The 19,159-nt window shown below is 38.7% G+C and overlaps 1 protein-coding gene and 1 long non-coding RNA gene across 6 annotated transcripts in view; one reads left to right on the plus strand and one right to left on the minus strand.

The window, feature by feature from the left end:
* The window catches only part of CFAP20DC (CFAP20 domain containing), a 233,053-nt gene that overhangs the window by 127,026 nt on the left and 86,868 nt on the right, over positions 1-19,159 (minus strand). For all 5 annotated transcript variants that reach the window (XM_054729890.1, XM_054729894.1, XM_054729895.1 and 2 more), the window contains 2 exons: positions 17,827-17,941; positions 3,930-4,086 (listed from right to left, as the gene is read on the minus strand). In XM_054729890.1, coding sequence (XP_054585865.1) covers positions 3,930-4,086; positions 17,827-17,941 — 272 coding nt within the window. The remainder of the gene's footprint in view (positions 1-3,929; positions 4,087-17,826; positions 17,942-19,159) is intronic.
* LOC114233306 (uncharacterized) lies at positions 5,251-13,249 on the plus strand. The gene is made up of 3 exons (XR_008558910.1): positions 5,251-5,333; positions 6,770-6,849; positions 12,926-13,249. It is a non-coding gene; the product is annotated as an uncharacterized LOC114233306 (long non-coding RNA).

Below are 19,159 nucleotides of genomic sequence, written 5' to 3' on the forward strand. Positions count from 1 at the left end.
CTTAACAATAATTCTTCCCAGACCCCTCATTAGCACTGTAAAATCACAACTGATTTTATTTTCCATGTTCAAACACATCATAATCTATCAGATACATTCCTTTCCTAGAGACTTTTCTTGTAAAATCTCAATTTGAATTCCTTTAACCATAACTATAGAAATTCCCTTTGCTTTTCTCCTGCATGAAATCCTCTGTTTCTTGGGTCCCCTATATGCCCTTTTCTTGATGAACTTCTTAATTTTTCTGGAGAGTATCTTCCAGGTCTTTTCTGAGAAGGCATATAAATAAATAAATTTTTGAGACCTTGCATGTCTGCAAATATCTTTTTTCTGTACTCATTTAATTGATAAACTGAAGGGGTACAGAATTCTAAGCTGAATATTATTTTTCCTTAGACTGTTGAAGGTATAGTTTCAAGGTCTTCTATCATATAATGTTACTGTATGAAGTTAGATATCATACATCATTCTTATTCCTAATCCTTTGTATGTAACTTAAATTTTAAAACAATTCTAGAAGCTACAAAGATATTCTCTTTTTACCTCCTGATCTGAAATTACACAATGATAAGTCTCTTTTGTTTTAATGAGCTAAGTCAATTTGAAAACACCTCGTCTTCAATTTTGGGAAATCTTATATTTCATCTGTTCTGTTTTCTTTAGTCTCTCATCTTGGAATCTTATTGCTCTGATGGTGGACCTCTTGGACTAACTTCTAATATTTTAAACATTTCCATCTTACTTTTAGTCATTTGGGCTTCTTTTTTATTTTATACTAGAGGCCCAGTGCACGAAATTCGTGCACAGAGGGGGTTGTCCCTCAGCCCAGTCTGTACCCTCTCCACCAGGATCGGGCCTAAACGGGCAGTTGGACATCCCTCTCTCAATCCAGGACTGCTGGCTCCCAACTGCTTGCCTGCCTGCCTTCCTGATTGCCCCTAACCGCTTCTGCCTGCCAGCCTGATCACCCCCTAACCACTCTGCTGCCAGCCTGTTTGCCCCCAACTTCCCTCCTCTGCCGGCCTGGTTACCCCTAACTGCCCTCTCCTGCAGGGTTGATCACCTCCAACTGCCCTCCATTGCAGGCCTGGTCCTTCTCAACTGCCCTCCTTTGCAGGCCGGGTGCCTCCCAACTGCCCTCTCCTGCTGGCCATCTTGTGGTGGCCATCTTGTGTCCACATGGGGGCAGGATCTTTGACCACATGGGGGCAGCTATATTGTGTGTTGCAGTGATGATCAATCTGCAGATTACTCTTTTATTAGATAGGATAGAGGCCTGGTACAGGGATGGGGGCCAGCTGGTTTGCCCTGAAAGGCATCCTGGATCAGGTGGGGGTTCCCTTGAGGTGTGGGGCAGCCTGAGCGAGGGGCCTGTGGTGGTTTGCAGGCGGGCCATGCCCCCTGGCAACGCAAGCAGAGGCCCTGGTATCTGGAATTTATTTTCCTTCTACAATTGAAACTTTGTAGCCTGGAGTGGAGCCAAGCCTGGGGCTCTGTCCCAGGCCAGTAGCCATTTGTGTTGGGGTTATAGTTGAAACTTTGTTGCCTTAAGCGGGTGGGCCCGGCCAGGGTGTGCGGAAAGCTTTGCTTCCCCTGTTGCTGGCGGCAACCCTGGCCTGCTCTCTCAAGCTCCATTCTGCCGCCATTTGTTTGAATTTGTTTACCTTCTATAATTGAAACTTTGTAGCTTGAGTGGAGGCTTAGGCCTGGCAAGGGCAGGCGGAAAGCTTGGCTTCCTCTGTTACTAGGAAACCTTGCTCTCTGTGGCTGTAGCCATCTTGGTTTGAGTTAATTTGCATGTTTGCTCTGATTGGGTGGTGGGCATGGCTTGTGGGTGTGTCGGAGGTATGGTCAATTTGCATATTTGTCTATTATTAGATAGGACTTTTGGTTCTTTGTCTCTAGAGGAGGACAATACAGTAAGAGTCTCATAATATCTGTTTCTGTCCAGTATTTACTTAAAATTTACCAGATATACCAAGAGATAAGACCAAGAGAAAAACAGTCAACAAAAACAGATCTACAGGAAAGCCAGATATTGAAATTATGAACCATGACCTTTAAAATAATTTTGGTTAATATATTTAAAAAATTAGATGAGAACATAGAAAATTTCAGCTGAGGAATGGAAACTATAAAAATAATCTAATAACACTCTAGACTCAAAAAACATAACTAAAATTAATAATGCTGAAGTATGACCCTAGCCAGTGTGGCTTAGTTGGTTGGGCATTGTCCCATGTGCCAAGGGATTGCTAGTTTGATTCCAGGTCAGGGCACATGCCTGGATTGTGGGCTTGATGCCTGATAGGGGGTGGGCAAGAGGCAGCCAATTGAATTTTTGCTCTCACATAGATGTTTCTCTCTCTCCACCTCCCTTCCTCTCTCACTCTAAAAAAATAAAAAATCAATAAGAAAATATAGAATGCTGAAGTATGTATTTATTTAGCTCCTCAATAAATACCCAAAGAAACACATACACAGATCCTCCAAGAGAAATGATTCTAGCAGCATTATTTGAAATAGCCTAAAATAAATTAATTGTGCTATATTCCACAATAGCATACTATACAGTATTGAAAATCAGCAGCAACACAGATGAATCTCATGAACACAATGTTTTCAGAAAGGATGTATACATGAAAGAATATGTATTACATGATTCCATTTATATAAAGTTGAAATTAATCTGTGATGTGAGAAGTTATAATAGAGTTACCTCTGGGAGAAAAAGGAGGGTGATTATTGGGAGGGGAGAAAAGCAGGGCTTCTAGGATGCTTGTAGTGCTATATTTTTTAAATCTGAATGGTAGTTACAAAAATGTATTCACTTTGTAATTCCTCAAGCTGAACACTTGATTTGTGAATATTTCTACATGCATATAAAAGTTATAATATAAAATATTTATGGAAGTAAAACAGGGGCTGGGTGTGTACTTGGCTGTAGCTTCTAAACCTGACTTTCTGGATCTCCTTGAGATTCTATGAACTAGCTAATTTTCTTAAATACATTCTTTTTCTTTTTCAGCTACCTAGAGAGAATTCTGTTGCTTACAACTAAAATCCATGACTAATTCAGATGGTAGGTACAACCATAAACAAAAAAATATAACCACAAAAATAAAAAATATATCTTTGTAACATTTAGCTACAGTAAAAATAAACATGTGATCCAAAGTAAAGAATGCCATATGCTACAACATGGATGAACCATGAAAACTTATGCTAAGTGAAATAAACCAATTACAGAGAAACAGTTATTATATAATTCAACTTATATGAGATATCTAAAGTAGCCAAATTCATGGAATCAAAGAGTTGCCAGGGTTGGGAGGAGGGGTAAGTTGGGAGTTATTAATCAATTAGAGGCCCAGTGCATGAAAATTTGTGCACTTAAGGGAGTCCCTCAGCCTGACCTGCGCCCTCTCGCAGTCTGGAAGCCCTTGGGGGATGTCTGCCTGCTGCGGAGGCAGGAGAGGCTCCTGCCACCGCCACTATGCTTGCCAGATGTGAGCCTGGCTCAGGGCTTCTGGCTGAGCAGCACTTCCCCTGTGGGAGCACACTGACCACCAGGGGGCAGCTCCTGCATTGAGCGTCTGCCCTCTGGTGGTCAGTGTGCATCAGAGCGACCAGTCGTTTTGCCATTTGGTCGATTTGCATATTAGCCTTTTATTATATAGGATGGGCATAGAGTTTCAGGGGAGATGAATAAGCTCTACAGGTCTGCTGTACAACATTGTACCCATAGTCAACAATTATATACTGTATACTTAAAAATTTATTAAAAGGATAGATCTCATGTTAAGTATTCTTTCCACAATAAAATAAAATTTAAAAACCGCTACCAGGGGCTTATACTCTCCAAAGACATGTCTAATGTTAAAAGCGTATTGGAGAATTTAAAAATCTTGATAGCAATTTGAACATACCATCTTTATCAGCAGTGTCTTGAGGCTTGGATTTTAAAGTGAAGATCTTCCGCAGCTTACAGTTAGCTGAGACAATAATTCCATCCAATGACTGGAAAACTGCTCCCTTGAATATTTCACTGGTAAATGCCACCAAGTCAATGCATAGGTTGCACCACTAAAATAAAGGGGAAAAATAAGTACTTTTTATAATCACACAAATGAACAGGCCATTTTGGAAAAGTCTAGAGAGTTGAAGCAATTATCTGGATCAACCAGGCCCATACCAAATTTCCCCTTTAGGTAAATATATCTCTGTTTTGGCTTCCATTTTCTTAAGAACTGCCATGACTTCTCCAAAGAAATGAACATAATCTAAAGTATCCACTGGTCATCTGACTACAGATTGCCCATCGTGAGACAAGGCTTTGACAACTCTGGGAAAGAACTTTGGATCTGTAGGCAGGATGCCAGTGGGAAGCTAATTGCCGGTGCATAAGACCACTTAAATCTTGAAAATCAGGGATAAGTAGCCAATTGCTCCTTCAAGGGGACTAATTTGAGCCCAATTAGCCACTTACATTTGCTTGGAAAAAAAAATAAAAAGCATGGATAAAATTAAAAGCTGGGTTTAAATTGTGGCCAGTGCTGTCTACTAATAACTAATTAAGCTATTGTATAGAAATAGATTCTTCTAAAGAATTTGTAATTATGCCTGGTATATGCCAGTTTTAAAAGTGCTCTTGGCAAGGGCTAATTTCTGCCTATTAAACAATTAGACCCCTCAATACTTCATCAAATTAATTCTTTAAGTGATCTGACTGAGTTAAAGAAAAGGAGAAAACAATCATTTAGTAAGAAATTAAGACTGCAGAAGAAAAGCAGGAAAAATAATTTTTGAAATTAAAACAAAAGCAGTATTTATAATTGTGCTGCTTTTAAAATAGCAGCCTCTTCCATTATTTGTTCAGAAGCACAGTTTACATAGGTTCATTTTATTAATCCATAAAATCAAAAGCTATATTCATTGATAAAGAAAATAAAATGTTATTTCTTAAGGCAAATTCTATTTAGGAATAATTTTAATATGGAGAGGTTGTTTCCATAGCAGAAAAGTAGAAGAGATTGCAACAAATTATTGATTAAATAAATGAAAATGATTTTCTTTGTAGATATCTCAAAAGAAACATTATATTTTCAGGCCATGGGTATGCTCTGGTCGTTTTGGGAAAAGGGAGTCTGGAGTAATAAAAGACAGGAGGTAGGGCTGAGTGTGATGTAATAATGAGGATGGTGAGCTCTGGGGAGGTGTAATTAGTGGGATGGTGAACTCTGGGGAGGTGTGGGAAGTAATGTGGGATGGGCCAGTGAGGCCAGGTTCTGGAGGAGCTGGAAGATCAGGAAGAGAACCTTGGGCTCCAGAAGGTAAAGTGTTAGGACAAAAGCAGAATATGACAAAGCAGAATATTGGGAAGTTTTCACTAACGATGATGCAGAGCTGTTTTAGGGTGACACAGGGGTTATGGGGGAAGGCTGAGGTAGAGTTAAGACAGACAGAGGCACAGAAAGACTCGTTTCTGTCAGTCACTTAAGCATAAAGAGGAGGGTCTGCTTAGAAGGTTAGCATAGTAAGTGGAATGTAAGGGACAAATCTGTACGCATGCCACAGGTAAAAAACACCATGCCTTGGTAACATCCAGGTTATAGGAATGAAGGCCTTCAGGTTTCCAGATATGCAGTAATAATTATTAGCATTATTATTACATTAGCAATATTATCACTGTTTGTCCTTATTCCTAGAATTATGCCCCAATTCCAATCATTCATCTGGATTACTGTCCCAGTAATTGCATTCATCCACCCTTTCCCACAGGTGCTAAGCACTTATCAGGTGCTAGACACTGGGCTTGGCTCCAGGGATGCAGCAATGAATGAGACAGTCCTTCCAGTCTGGAAAGGGGGGCAGATATTTGGAATCTATTACATATAGTTAGTATATAGGGGGCTCAAGGTAGAAGGATGGAGCGGTTCAGAAAAGGCTTCTTTTAAAGAACATTTTAAAAATTATATCGTGCTAGTATATGCATATGTAAGCATGTATATATACTAGAGGCATGGTGCATGAAATTCATGCACAGGTAGGGTCCCTAGGCCTGGCCAGCGATCAGGGCTGATCGGGGCCTTCCAGCTGCCAGCTGGGGCCTTCCTTCATTCCACGCTGCCCCCTGGTGGTCAGCACACATCATAGCAAACTCGAGCTCCCAGTTGAACTTCCGAGGGGACACTTTGCATATTAGCCTTTTATATATATCTATAATGATAAAAGCGTAATATGCTAATTAGACTGGACAGCCAAACGAGTCCTTCTGGATGACCTTCTGGATGAAGCCAGGGCTGCGAGGGCCAAGGCAGAGGCAGCTGTGTGGCTGCGAGGGCCGAGCCCCTTGCACGAATTTCGTGCATCGGGCCTCTAGTAGATATATAATTTTATACTAAATGAAGTACAGGTCATCTCTCCATTTCTCTATTCATACTGTCAAGTCTTAATTTTCTTCTATTTTTATATAACACATCTTGCTTTATTGATTTTAGGTATTATCTACTGACTTCCTATTGTGGTAGATAAGACTTAGCTCACTTACACATACTACTTCCCCCACTTTATCCTCCCTAAATAAGTATCTCATGCTTTTTCTTCCCCCCTCAAAATCCATTTTCTGTGTTTTCCTTGTGACTATGTAAATATTGTGTACAAATGAGCCAAGTGATTCTCTATGATTACCTTTTCTTACTTATACACATTTTTATATTTCTAGAGTTAACAGTTGCTGTTTTAATTATTTGCTTTATTTTCTTTGAAGCGAACTCGTCCTACATCTGGGAAATGCTTGTAGATGACTTCTCAGTTTGGTGTGAACAGTGAGTTTCCAGACCCAGGGAGGTATGCAAACATGGTGGGCATTTCCTCTCAGGGCCCTGCCTGTCTTCCTTGCTAAGATAAACTCTCCAGTTGGCTGCACCTGAACACCCCATCAGACCCCACCAGCTCTAGTTAGAAATTGGTGTCCCCCTCCTCCTGAGTCTCAGAAAACCAGGCCCTTTACCAATACATAATTTTCTTATCCATCACAGTCAAGTTGGTTTTCCCTCTGCCTGGACTCATGGTTTGTGGAAAATACTCAACCAATAATGGTATGCATGTGTGTGTGTGTGTGTGTGTGTGTGTTATTTAATATATGAAGACATGCATGATTATATACATGCCTATCAAACTTTCAAACTTTCATTTTATAATCATTCAACAAACTCCATAATGAGTGGGAACTCATAATGTATTTAGTGAATCCATCTACTAGAAGTACAGATTGAGGTAGTTCCTGAAAAACATACAAATTATATTTTTGGTTTAGCTGATATTTATAAAGGTTCTAATTTTCATAAGCTTCAACAAATAACTCATTACTCATACAAATGCTGTGGTATATTTTCTGAAGTTTTGTAAAGAGCATAAACTTTCAACTAGTAACAGGTAGATTATATGAATTACAGTTGATCTTTATAAAATATTATTTTCATTATTCTTGGTGATATCAGACATTCTTAAAACACCCGCTTTTGACTTTTTCTTGGTCTGTTATCACTTTATTTTTATGTGCAACTCTAGTCCAGCAGGGAAGAGCTCTTGATCTAAATATTTATAATCATGGGTCCTTAAAAAGATTGCACCAGAAAGACAGCAATGTGATAGATAAAAGGCAGTGCTGTTTTTTATTTATTTTTATTTTTTATTAATAAGAGAAGTTATGTTACTTACTTCCAGAATGTAATTTTTCATGAAATAATTGACTGGCAAAGGGTAAAAGAATGATTCAAAGCATGAATTTCTGTTTTTTACTGACTCATATTTTGGCAATATGGCTTTATTATACCAATGAAAGGATGGCACACTGTGAACACACACAAACACACACACACACACATGCATGCATGTGTGCACTCATACACACATACACTCAAATGCATGCTCTTGGTTGTCCCAGCACTGCTTTGATTTCTCAAGCCATTACTATACAAAAGCTCTGAAAATAACTGAATTCATTCTGCTAGGGTAGAAAGAGCCTGAGTCATAATAGGGCACAGCTCTAGCCATCATTGCCTTTTAGGAAGCAACAAACAAGAAATCACAATTTCATAACCTAGCAATCTGTTTTCATGCTCCTAAAATGATAACAAAGAACAAAGTTTTAAGATGTTTATTATGCCTTTCAAAATAAATTTTCACATGTTAGTTTTAATTTCTCAAAAGAAAATCTGCTTATAATGACTTTATTAATCTCTATCACCATCATATTGTGTTTATTAAATGTGCAAGCAGAGACTGAAATAGTAATTTTATATCCACATGGAGAAGCCATTACCTATTACTATTGTATTAAAAACAATTTCCCCAGGAGGAGCCAATCATGACAAGTCCTATATGAAGAGAGGGGAGCTGAGGAGGGGAGGTTGGGACTGCCAGCGGCAGTTCTTGGCTGAACCAAGAAAAGGCAAATTCCTGGTGGAAATATTGTCATTATACCTGTTCAGCAATTAATTCCTAATTCCCATCCGCATCAAATAAGCTATCTCTTCCTGAAATAGCAGCCCATCTTTCTCTTGCTAATCCTCAACTCACCCTTTCACTGTGCCCTCTGAAATCCTTACTACTGAAAAGTACTTATGCTCTCTGTATTGTTCTAAGGGTCCTACACATCTTACCATAACTGACACCTGGCTTTTCTCTGAGACCTTACTTCCTCTTCAACACTAGAGCTAGTTTACTTAGGAAGTCACATGTGCTTCTCCAGCCCTCTGTTTTGAGGCTGTGGGGTTGAGTGGCATTGGGAGAAGGTATGCTCGATTGCTCTTTGGAGTTTGCAGCACACATTGGCAGGTTCTTCTATCCTTTTAGCTTCATTAATCTTCCAACTACTCTCCAGTTACTCCTACCCCTTCAGACGCACCCTAACCAGCCTATATACTCATTCCTGAAAAATGCTGGGACCAGTAGCTGGTGTTGAATCACAAGATTTTTGTTTGTTTTTTGGCTCTCTTGCACTTCTCTGGCTTTTCAGATCTCTGCAGGGAGGTGGAAAATGGTTGTGTTCCCTGGGAAGGTGGGCACCTCCTGTGTGATCCATTTGCCCTGGGCCTAGGAGAACACCCCGCAGGGGAATGTAGTGGGCAATGGGGCTCCAAATTGTGAAATCCCAGTGATGTCCCTCACAGCCATATGTCGCTAATGCAGCCTCAATGTGCTGGGGTGGGGTGAACTTGGGGAACCCAGCCACCTCCTTTGTAGCTTTGCCCTCCCAGCAACGGCGACCTCGGACCTCCATGGAGTCCGCGTCATGTGCCTCCACCTAACCTGGGATTAGTTGCAGAATGCTCCCTTTGCTCAGGGAAAAAGTGTTTCCACAGTACCAGTTCTTGGATTTGCAGATAATGTGCTCTGCAACAGGACAGAATGGTGAGGGGAGGCGACCAGGCTCTGTGGCTGTTTATCTGTCTGCAATGCTGATTGTCAGACAACCATGGCTGCACCTCGGTGCTTAGTTCCTGCCCAGGTCATTGGACTTAGCTGCAGCTGATACTGTCCACTCCTGCAGGAATGCTCACTGTATCTCTCTGCTCCTCCCTGCTGAAGGGAGCGCTAGCCACAACCTAATTCCTCCCCTATCCAGGCTGAGCCCTGCAGTGAGCTCCAGGTGGCAGGGCTACATCTGTGGCTCATTTCAGCTTTTCACCCTTCTTGCCTTCCCGGCCCACCTTTAGATGTTTCAATGCGCAGATCTCTCAGACATGTTTGTGCATTGAGCCAGGGAATGCTTTGTTGAGTTATAGCTGTTCATATTGTTGAAACTTCCAAGGGAAGTTTGAGTACACTAATTCAATTCCAAGGGGATCTATCATGATGCTATTCCTAATGTTAGTCAGGACTTTAAGAAATTCTTTTATTTATTGATTTTATAGAGGGAGGAAGAGGGGGGGGGAGAGGAATATTGATTTTTGTTGTTCCATTCATTTATGCATTCATTAATTGAGCCTAGACTGAGGATTGAACCTGAAACCTTGGTGTATGGGAATGGCACTTTAACCAACTTAACCAACTGAGTTACCCAGCCAGGCAGGATTTTTTAAATGTATACCTAAATGACATTGTATCTAAATTAATCTGGCTCCTCCATTACCTTTTCATTTAATAACACTGAAGAAATTAAATACTGTTTTAAAAAATGTCTAAATCACTGGCTCTATGGAAAAAAATGATGTTTGAGGGGAATTTTTAAAAACATTATACCACACTTTCAGTTTGTAATAAAAGATACAGGATATTCCATCAGAATTATAATTCAAGAAAGTGGAACTCCTAAAGAGCAGTTTTATCTATTTAAATGACAAACATGGGTATTTGAGTGGTAAAGGTTACTAAAAGATTTTGGCATTGTAATCTATCATACCATTGTTATATCTTCTATGAATGATTCATTCCCAATGATATATCATACCTGAACTTTCTATTCAAATGGAATTAAATTTACTGTACATGAATACTTACTTTGGTGGCAAGACATTGATGTTCATCAGATACTATCACTAACAAATTGAAATTATTTTAAAGAAGTAGTAAGATTGATTTCAGTGAGTCTTGACTAAGTGGCTACATCCATTGTTTAATCTGATGATCATTAATTTTTATAACTATTCTTCACATTGAAAACCAAAGCTAAAAGTATAAATTGTTGTAATTTAAATGGTAGAGTGAATCCTTCATAATTAAGAATAACATGAGAAAGAAAAATTTTTATTAGCAAGGTTGAACATTTAATAGTAACTGGAATAGTAAGTGGACTATAAATAAGTATTTATATTGGTGTGGCTATAAGAATATTAACTTTATTTGCGGCCTCTGGCTATGTAAAGACTTTAGCTAAAGAACCAAGTCAAAGTGGACCATTTGGCAATTATCCTCTAAATCAGGGTTGCAAACTATATGCCTAGAGAGCCCAGGCATATAAGTTAAACGAGTAAAGCAGGAAGGAGCTGATGTACCTGCATTTCTTAAAGCTCTGTTAAAAGTGTACAGTTGCCCTTCAGCTCCAGCTGACTGCTTGCTCTGCAGACTTAACATTGATAACTTCTGACTTATAAATGTTAGCTGAATTGCTTTAGAAATTCTGCATTACAAAGTTTACCACTAAAATATCTATAGTTCCTAAAAAGTAGGAAAAAGTGAAGGATGTTTTGGCAAAAAGCAGAGAACTGAGGCCAATACTACATCAACACCCAGGAGGACCTTAGGGATGGTATTTTGAATGGGTGAGTGCTCTCCATCACCTTGCAGCTCTCTATAGAAATTTCTCCTAAAACATGGCTTAGCTTTAATTCAGTAAAAGCTATTGGAAACAAACTGTATTAGCAGTGGAAAGGAGAAGACCCTCTGCTGTTATAGCATCTCTTGGATTGAGAGGAAACTGAGGGGAAATGAGAATAACTTTTAGAACTGAATTTCATAATATTTATTTGAGTACTCTAGATACTTCTGGATTTACCAAATATTTAAAGAGCTTACGTAATTTCTCCAGGATAAACTCATTATTTTATCTCCTATGTCAAGAGGCACATTAAGACTTATCAATTTGCTCAACAAGCATTTATTGAGACTTTCTATGTGTCACATACTTAAAGGGACTAGAGATAAAAACCAAGTAAGACATGCCTGTAAGTCTAAAGGGGGATATAGACAAGAAGACATATGGTTAAAATATAGGGAGAAGAAATGTTGTGAAAATTATTATTTGTGAGTGGCAATAATAAGCTATACTCAAAATACCCAATCCACAGAGGGGAAATAACAAAGTGCTTCCTGGAAGAAGTAGCACCTGAAGAGCAAATAGAAGCTATAATCCATACCTAGGGCTTGGTCCGTGTCCGGCTTTGTTCCAACTTTAGGACCTCATCACTCACATATATCATCCATCCGTCCATCCATCCATTATCCATCCATCCACTTACATTATTTATTGAGTGCCTAGGAGGAACCAGCTACTGGTACAGGCACTGGTGATACAAAAGTGACAAAATGAAACTAAAACCGCTGCTCTCATGGAGCTTACTTTCTTGTGACAGCTGCAGTGGTTTTAACTGGTCCTGCAGGTCTCCAGTTTTATCTTTCCCACCCGCCCTCCAAAGTGATGTTCTATCTAAAATGCAAATCTGACCATGTGAAGCCCTGCTGCAAGCCTTTCACTGGTTCCCTATCCCCTGTAAGATACAAGTCCAGGCTTCCGGCTAGAAATACAAGGCCAGAGGGTTGCCCCTGCTTACCTCTACAACCTTACAGCTTACGTATGATTCTGATCTGTCTTCAGCAACACCAAGTTATTGGGTTTGCCTACACATCTCATGCATCTACTCTTTTTTTTATAATTTAATTTTCAATTATAGTTGACATACAATATTATATTAGTTTCAGGTGTACGACATAGTGTGTGTATATGTGTGTGTGTGTGTGTATATGTGTGTGTATATATATGTGTGTATGTATGTATATGTATGTATGTATGTGTATGTATGTATATATGTGTGTATATGTGCATGCATGTATGTATACATAGTGTGTGTATATATGTGTGTATGTGTATGTATGTATATATATATGTGTATATATATGTGTGTATGAATGTATGTATACATAGTGTGTGTGTGTGTATATGTGTGTGTGTGTTTGTGTATGCATGTACACCTTACACCCGATAAACAAAACAGAAACAAACTTAGATACTGAGAACAAATTTAAATTTATGGTTGCCAGATGGGAAGGGAGTTGGGGGGGTAGGTGAAAAAGGTGGAAAGATTAAGAAGTACAAATTACCAGTTATAAAAATATTCACAGGGATGTAAAGTAAAGCAGAGGGAATATAGTCAATAATAACGTATAATCATGCAATTACTCTTAATGCTGCCTTCTTTTCTAGGAACCCTCCCCTCACTTAAACTGGTTAACTCCTATTCCTCCAAGGCCCAGCTCAGGCATCCTTCTACAGAGGCTCTTCTCCGACCAATCCCCTGTGATTCACGGTTAACTGGTTCCTGCTCTCACAGCATGTGCCACATGACAAGGAAGAGGTCTCCTTACAGCTCATTTGCTTATATGCTTCTGATGTTGCTTCATGTCCATTCCTCACTGCTACTGCCCTAGTCCTCATTAACCCAGATTTGGATTATTGCAAATGTTCTTCTCATCTCTACTTTCTACCCCTTTCAAATCACTCCAAATATCACTATCAGATTAGTTTTCTCAAAATAAAGACCTGTGTTTTCCTCTCCAAACCAAAGGTTTAAATGGCTTCCATTTCTCTACTACAGTGGCTCTCAAAGAGTGGAACATGCACCATTTGTGAAGTGATCTTAATTGGTACACAGGAGTGGCATTAAATGACTCTGAGGACAGGAAGTGGAGAGCAGAAGAGTTCCCATCACCAATAGGGTTGTCACCTCCCGCTGGTGTGGCACCTTAGAAACCAAATGGGCTGAAGAGTGAGGCTGTGTGGACAGAGATGGCAGGCACTTGGGCCTACCACCGGTGCAACCAAACCTGGGCATCTATTCTGAGCTTCAGAAGATTCCCATCACAGGGCTATCAGTGAGAGGGAGGGCGGAAGGGGAAGAGGAGGCTGTAAGGTAGAGAAGGAATTACAGCTGGAATTTGATCTTGCTTTCCCACTCACTAGCTCAGCAACCTTAAGCAAGTTGCCTAAATCAATTTGAGCTTCAGTTTTTTTAAAGAAAAATGGCAGTCATAACCATCTGCAGCTGATCTAAGGGTTAAATGAGTTACTATAAGTAAAAAAAAAATATTGTTTTGTTTTCAGTATGTTTATTTTGATGCTTACATTTTATTTTTGTAAATTTATATTGGTTTTCCATTTGTAAGACATATAAAGTTTTCCTTTTTACTTTTTTCCAGTTTTACTGAGCTATAACTGACATCTATCACTGTAAGTTTAAGGTGTACAGCATAATGGTTTGACTTAACATATATTTTGAAATGACTAGTGCAATAAGTTTAGTTAGCATCCATCATTTCATGCAGATAAATTAAAAGAGAAAGCAAAAAAAGAAAAAAAATTTCTTTGTGATGAGAACTCTTAGGATTTATTCTTTTAACAACTTTCCTATATATCACACAGCAGCATTTATTATAGTCATCATGCTATACATTACATCCATAATACTTTCTAATCTTGTAATTGGGAAGGTTGTACCTTTCTCCAATTCCTCTCCCTTAACTTTGGTAAGAACAAATTTGCTCTATTTTTTTCTATGAATCTTGTTGTTGTTATTGTTATTTTAGATTCCACATATAAGTCAAATCATATGGTATTGGTCTTTCTCTGTCTCACATATTTCACTTAGCATAATGCCTTCAAGGTCCATCCATATTGTTACAAATAGCAGGATTGCCTCGCTTTTAAAATATATATATTTTTATCAATTTCAGAGAGGAAAGGAGGAGAGAGAGATAGAAACATCAATGATGAGAGAGAATAATTGACTGGCTGCCTTCTGCACACCTCACACTGAGGATGGAGCCCAAAACCCGGGCATGTGCCCTGACCGGGAATTGAACCGTGACCTCCTGGTTCATAGGTCAACGTTCAACCATTGAGGCAGCCGGCTGGGCAGGATTCCCTCATTTTTAATAGCTGAATAATATTCCATGTATATATAACACACAATATCTTTATCCATTCAATGGATAAAGATGATAAAGTTTGTTTCCATGTCTTGGCTATTGTAAATAATTCTGCTATGAACATGGGAATGCAAGTATCTTTTAAGTTAATATTTTCATTTCCTTTATGTATATTCCCAGAAGTGACACTGCTGGATCATATGGTAGTACTATCTTCAATTTTCTTGAGGATTCTCCATAGTGGCTGTATCAGTTTACAATCCCACAAACAGTGTAACAGAGTTCCTTTTTTTTCTACATCCTCACTAGCATTTGCTCTCTTTTTGTCTTTTTGATGATGGCCATCCTAACAGGCTTGAGGTGATATCTCATTGTGGTTTTGAGTTACATTTCCCCAGTGACTAGTGATGTTGAGCACCTTTTCATATATCTGTTGGCTTTTCATATGTCTTCTTTGAAAAATATCTGTAAAGGTATTTTGGCCATTTTTACATTGGGTTATTTGTTTTACTACAGGTTTTTCTTTTGCGGTTACCATGAGGCTTACATAAAACATCTTAAAATTATAGCACCCTTTTTAAAACTAATAACTTCAGTAGAATCCCTAAGCTTTACACTTTTACTTCTCATCCCCCTTACATTTTAGGTTATTAATGTTATAATTTACATATTTTTATACTGTGTAACTAATAACAGATTATTGTAGTGATAGTTGTTCTTACTACATTTGTTTCTGAACTTTAAACTAGAGTTTTAAAGGAATTACACACCACCATTACCCTATACAGAATCCAACTCTGACTATGTATTTACCCTTACCAGTGAGTTTAATACTGCCTTCTTATCCTATATGATAGAAGCCTAATATGCTACGTGTCCAGTCATCCGTTCAACCAATCGAAGTGTAATGATAATGATATGCTAAGGCCACTCAACTGCTTGCTATGATGTGCACTGACCACCAAGGGACAGATAGTAGACTGGTCAACCAGTCGCTATGACGTGCACTGTTCACCAAGGGGCAGACAGTAGACTGGTCGACCAGTCGCTATGACATGCACTGGTCACCAGGGGGCAGACAGCTGACCAGTTGACTAGTTGCTATGATGTGCAGTGACCACCAGGGGGCAGATGCTCTGACCGGTAGGTTAGCTTGCTGCTGGGGTCTGGCCTGTCAGGACTGAGGAAGAGGGGCTGGACATGCCCTGGAGCCCTCCCGCAGTTCCTCCCCGCATGTCCCTCCCTGGCCCCGATCTTGCACCGGTGGGGTCCCTCGGTCTGGCTTGCACCCTCTCACAATATGGGACCCCTCGGGGGGTGTTGGAGAGCTAGTTTTGGCCTGATCCCTGCAGGCCAGGCTGAGGGACCCCACTGGTGCACAAATTTGTGCACCGGGCTTCTAGTGTTTTTATGATATTAATTGGTGTCTTTTATTTCCACTCAAAGAACTCCCTTTAGCATTTCTTGTAAGATGGGTCTCATAGTAATGAATTCCCTCAGCTTTTATTTGTTTAGAAAAGTCTTTATCCCTCTTTCATTTTTTGAAGGGCAGCTTTTCTGGGTAAAGTATTCTTGGTTGACAGTTTTCTTTTTCAATATTTTGAATATGTCATCACATTCTCTTCTGGCATTAAAAACTTCTGTTGAGAAAACTGTTGAGTCTTATGAGGGGGTCTCTGGAATGTAACTTCTCTATTTTTTCTTGCTGTTTTCAAAATTCTTTTGTTGACTTCTGACAATTTAATTATGATGTGTTTCTGTGAGGCTCTACTCAGGTTCAACCTATTTCGGATCCTTTGAGCCTCTTGGAACTGGATGTTTATTTCTCGCCCCAAATTTAGTAAGTTTTCAGACATTATTGCTTTAAATACATTGTCTCTGTCCTTTTATCTTTCTCTTCTCCTTCTGGAATTCCCATAATGCAAATATTCTTTCATTGAGTTCCATAACTCCTATAGGCTTTCTTGACTCTTTTTCATTCCTTTTACTCCTCAGACTGAATAATTTCAATTATCCTATCTCCCAGGTCACTGATTTTTTTCTTCTGTAAGGTTCAATCTGCTTTTGAAGCTCTCTATTGAATGCTTCAGTTTAGTTACTGTATTTTTCAGCTGCATGATTTCTGTTTGATGTTCTTTGAGGTTTCTATTTCTTTGTTGAACGTCTCGTTTTGTTCAAACATTACCTTCTTAATTTCATTTAGTTTTCTGTCTATGTATTCTTGAAATTCATTCACTAAATATCTTTAAGATGAATATTTTGAATTCTTTATCTGAGAGTTCACAGATCGTTTTTATTTAGGATCAGTTATTAAAGCTTTATTAGTTTCCTTTGTTGGTGTCATATTTACCCAATTATTCATGAGCCTCGATTACTTACATTTGTATCTATAGGTGCTTAAAGTTGTCTTTTAAAATAAATTTAAGCCTCCCCCTCCGCCTAAAGTGAGTAGATTTAAAGGAAAATATTAAGTACATATTAGAACAGGTAGTACACAAACATGGAAGTCATGAGAGAGGTATTAAAATGACTGAAGTTTGAGAGACTAGTCAGTCATAACAGGCCCAAGTCTCTTAATCTATAATCTATTGCTTATCTATGCATACATTACCAGTATATGCTGCTTTAGCTCTCAGAGGTTATATAACAGGCATAAAATCTTCAACCTATTCCAGGCTGTTATAAGACTTATTTTTCCTAAAAACTATTTTTTAAAAATATAGCAACAATGATCAATCATTCTCTGTTCTCCAAAATATGTACTACTTTCCAGCCCCAAATTGTTCCTTTGGCTTGGAATGACTGGCTTCCCATCTCTACCTGTTGAAATCCTACAATCCTTCAAAGTCCATGCTAAATGCAAGCATGCAATCTCTTTCAATGCAACCTTTCCTCATCCTGAAATCAGATGGATTTCTCTGCCTTTTACAGTACCAATAGCACCTTCCCTTTCGACTGTGCTTCCCATTACAGTTTTGGTGATATTTCTGATATTTAAATAATTATATTCGTCTACTAGTAGATTTTAAGCATTTTCATGTGAGAAAAATAGAGTATGAATTTTATTCACCTTTATACAACCATAGTACTTAACAAAGTGCCTTATACACGGACTAGGCACATAATTAATATTTGCTGAATTAAATTTAATATTTTAAGCAAAGTTCATGTGACACTTACAATTTTACGCTTGATCATGAAGAGTGGAATTTTTGCATGGAGAGGGGTTGAGGACAGTTCTTTATGGACCGTTGATAAGTACAATCTTCTTTTGATATTCCCTAAATCAGTAATTCTGAAAAAAGAAAGAGAAAAGGAGAGAGAAAGATTTCCATCAATATAGTAACCACGTCTTTGGATAATCATCAAAATGATATAATTTATCGTATAGGCTCTTTCCAACAGGGAGATCAAACACAGAATTTAAGAATTGCCTTTTTTTCTTTCAAGAAGTAATAAAATTCCTTCCTTAAATTCAAAATGCTCACAAGCTTGAATGTATAAATTCACTCAATATGCTAATTTATTTCAGTACTTTATACTAGATTTCCAGTCTGCCAGCCTATGAAAAGAATTCAATTTGTATGAACTGAGAAACTGCTAGCCTTTAATAACCATGCTTGTTCCAGACCCTTAAGTTTGTGTTATCTTGGGACATACTGTCACCTACTAAATAAGAAAACATTATGGGTTTCTTTCCCTAAAAATGCACCTGTCATTTTATATAGGCTGTTAGTCTGCTTAGAGACAGACACAAAACACTGACTGTCGGTTTCACTTCCTAAGCACATATCTTCAAACCAGAATTATACTACACAAGTTTATTGCTCACTATTCAGGTCAACCTGCAGTGATACCAAGGACACTGAATTTGAACATCTTTAATAGATTTAGAGAACAGCCATGATCACAAAGCTTAGGTTTTCTTCAAATTGATAGCAGCTCATTTTTATGTTCTGCTTCCTTTAGGTCTCAGAGATAACACTGCAGGCTTAAAACCTCCAAACCTGTCTCAGGCTGTTATATTATAGAATTGATGCTTCCTGAAAGGCTATCTTTTTGTTGGAGTATAGTTAATTTCCCCCCTATTTTTAGCAAGCTTGTCTACATGTACCAACTGCTAATTTTCTACAATTAGCAATTCCCAAAGGAGAAAATATTTAATTCAAATATTTGTAGTGTAATTAACTATTTTTTAGTCAACATAGCCTTCTTTTCTACTTTTAAGTCAGTTTATTGGGGTGACACTGGTTAACAAAATTACACAGGTTTCAGGTGCACAATTCCACAACACATCATCTGCACACTGTATTAGGTTCACCACACCAGGTCAAGTCTCCTTCTATCATCACTTAACTCCATATACTGGCCAACACCTTCCCCAACTCCTTTTCCCTACAGCAATTAACAAACTGTTGTCCATGTCTATGAGTATTTTATTTTTTGCTCAATCCCTCCACTTCCCCCCCCACCCCCCTGCAAGACCCCAGCCTTTGGACAGCTGTTAGCCTGC

Source organism: Eptesicus fuscus, chromosome 18 (assembly GCF_027574615.1).
Source record: "Eptesicus fuscus isolate TK198812 chromosome 18, DD_ASM_mEF_20220401, whole genome shotgun sequence".
Taxonomy (NCBI): Eukaryota; Metazoa; Chordata; class Mammalia; order Chiroptera; family Vespertilionidae; genus Eptesicus; species Eptesicus fuscus.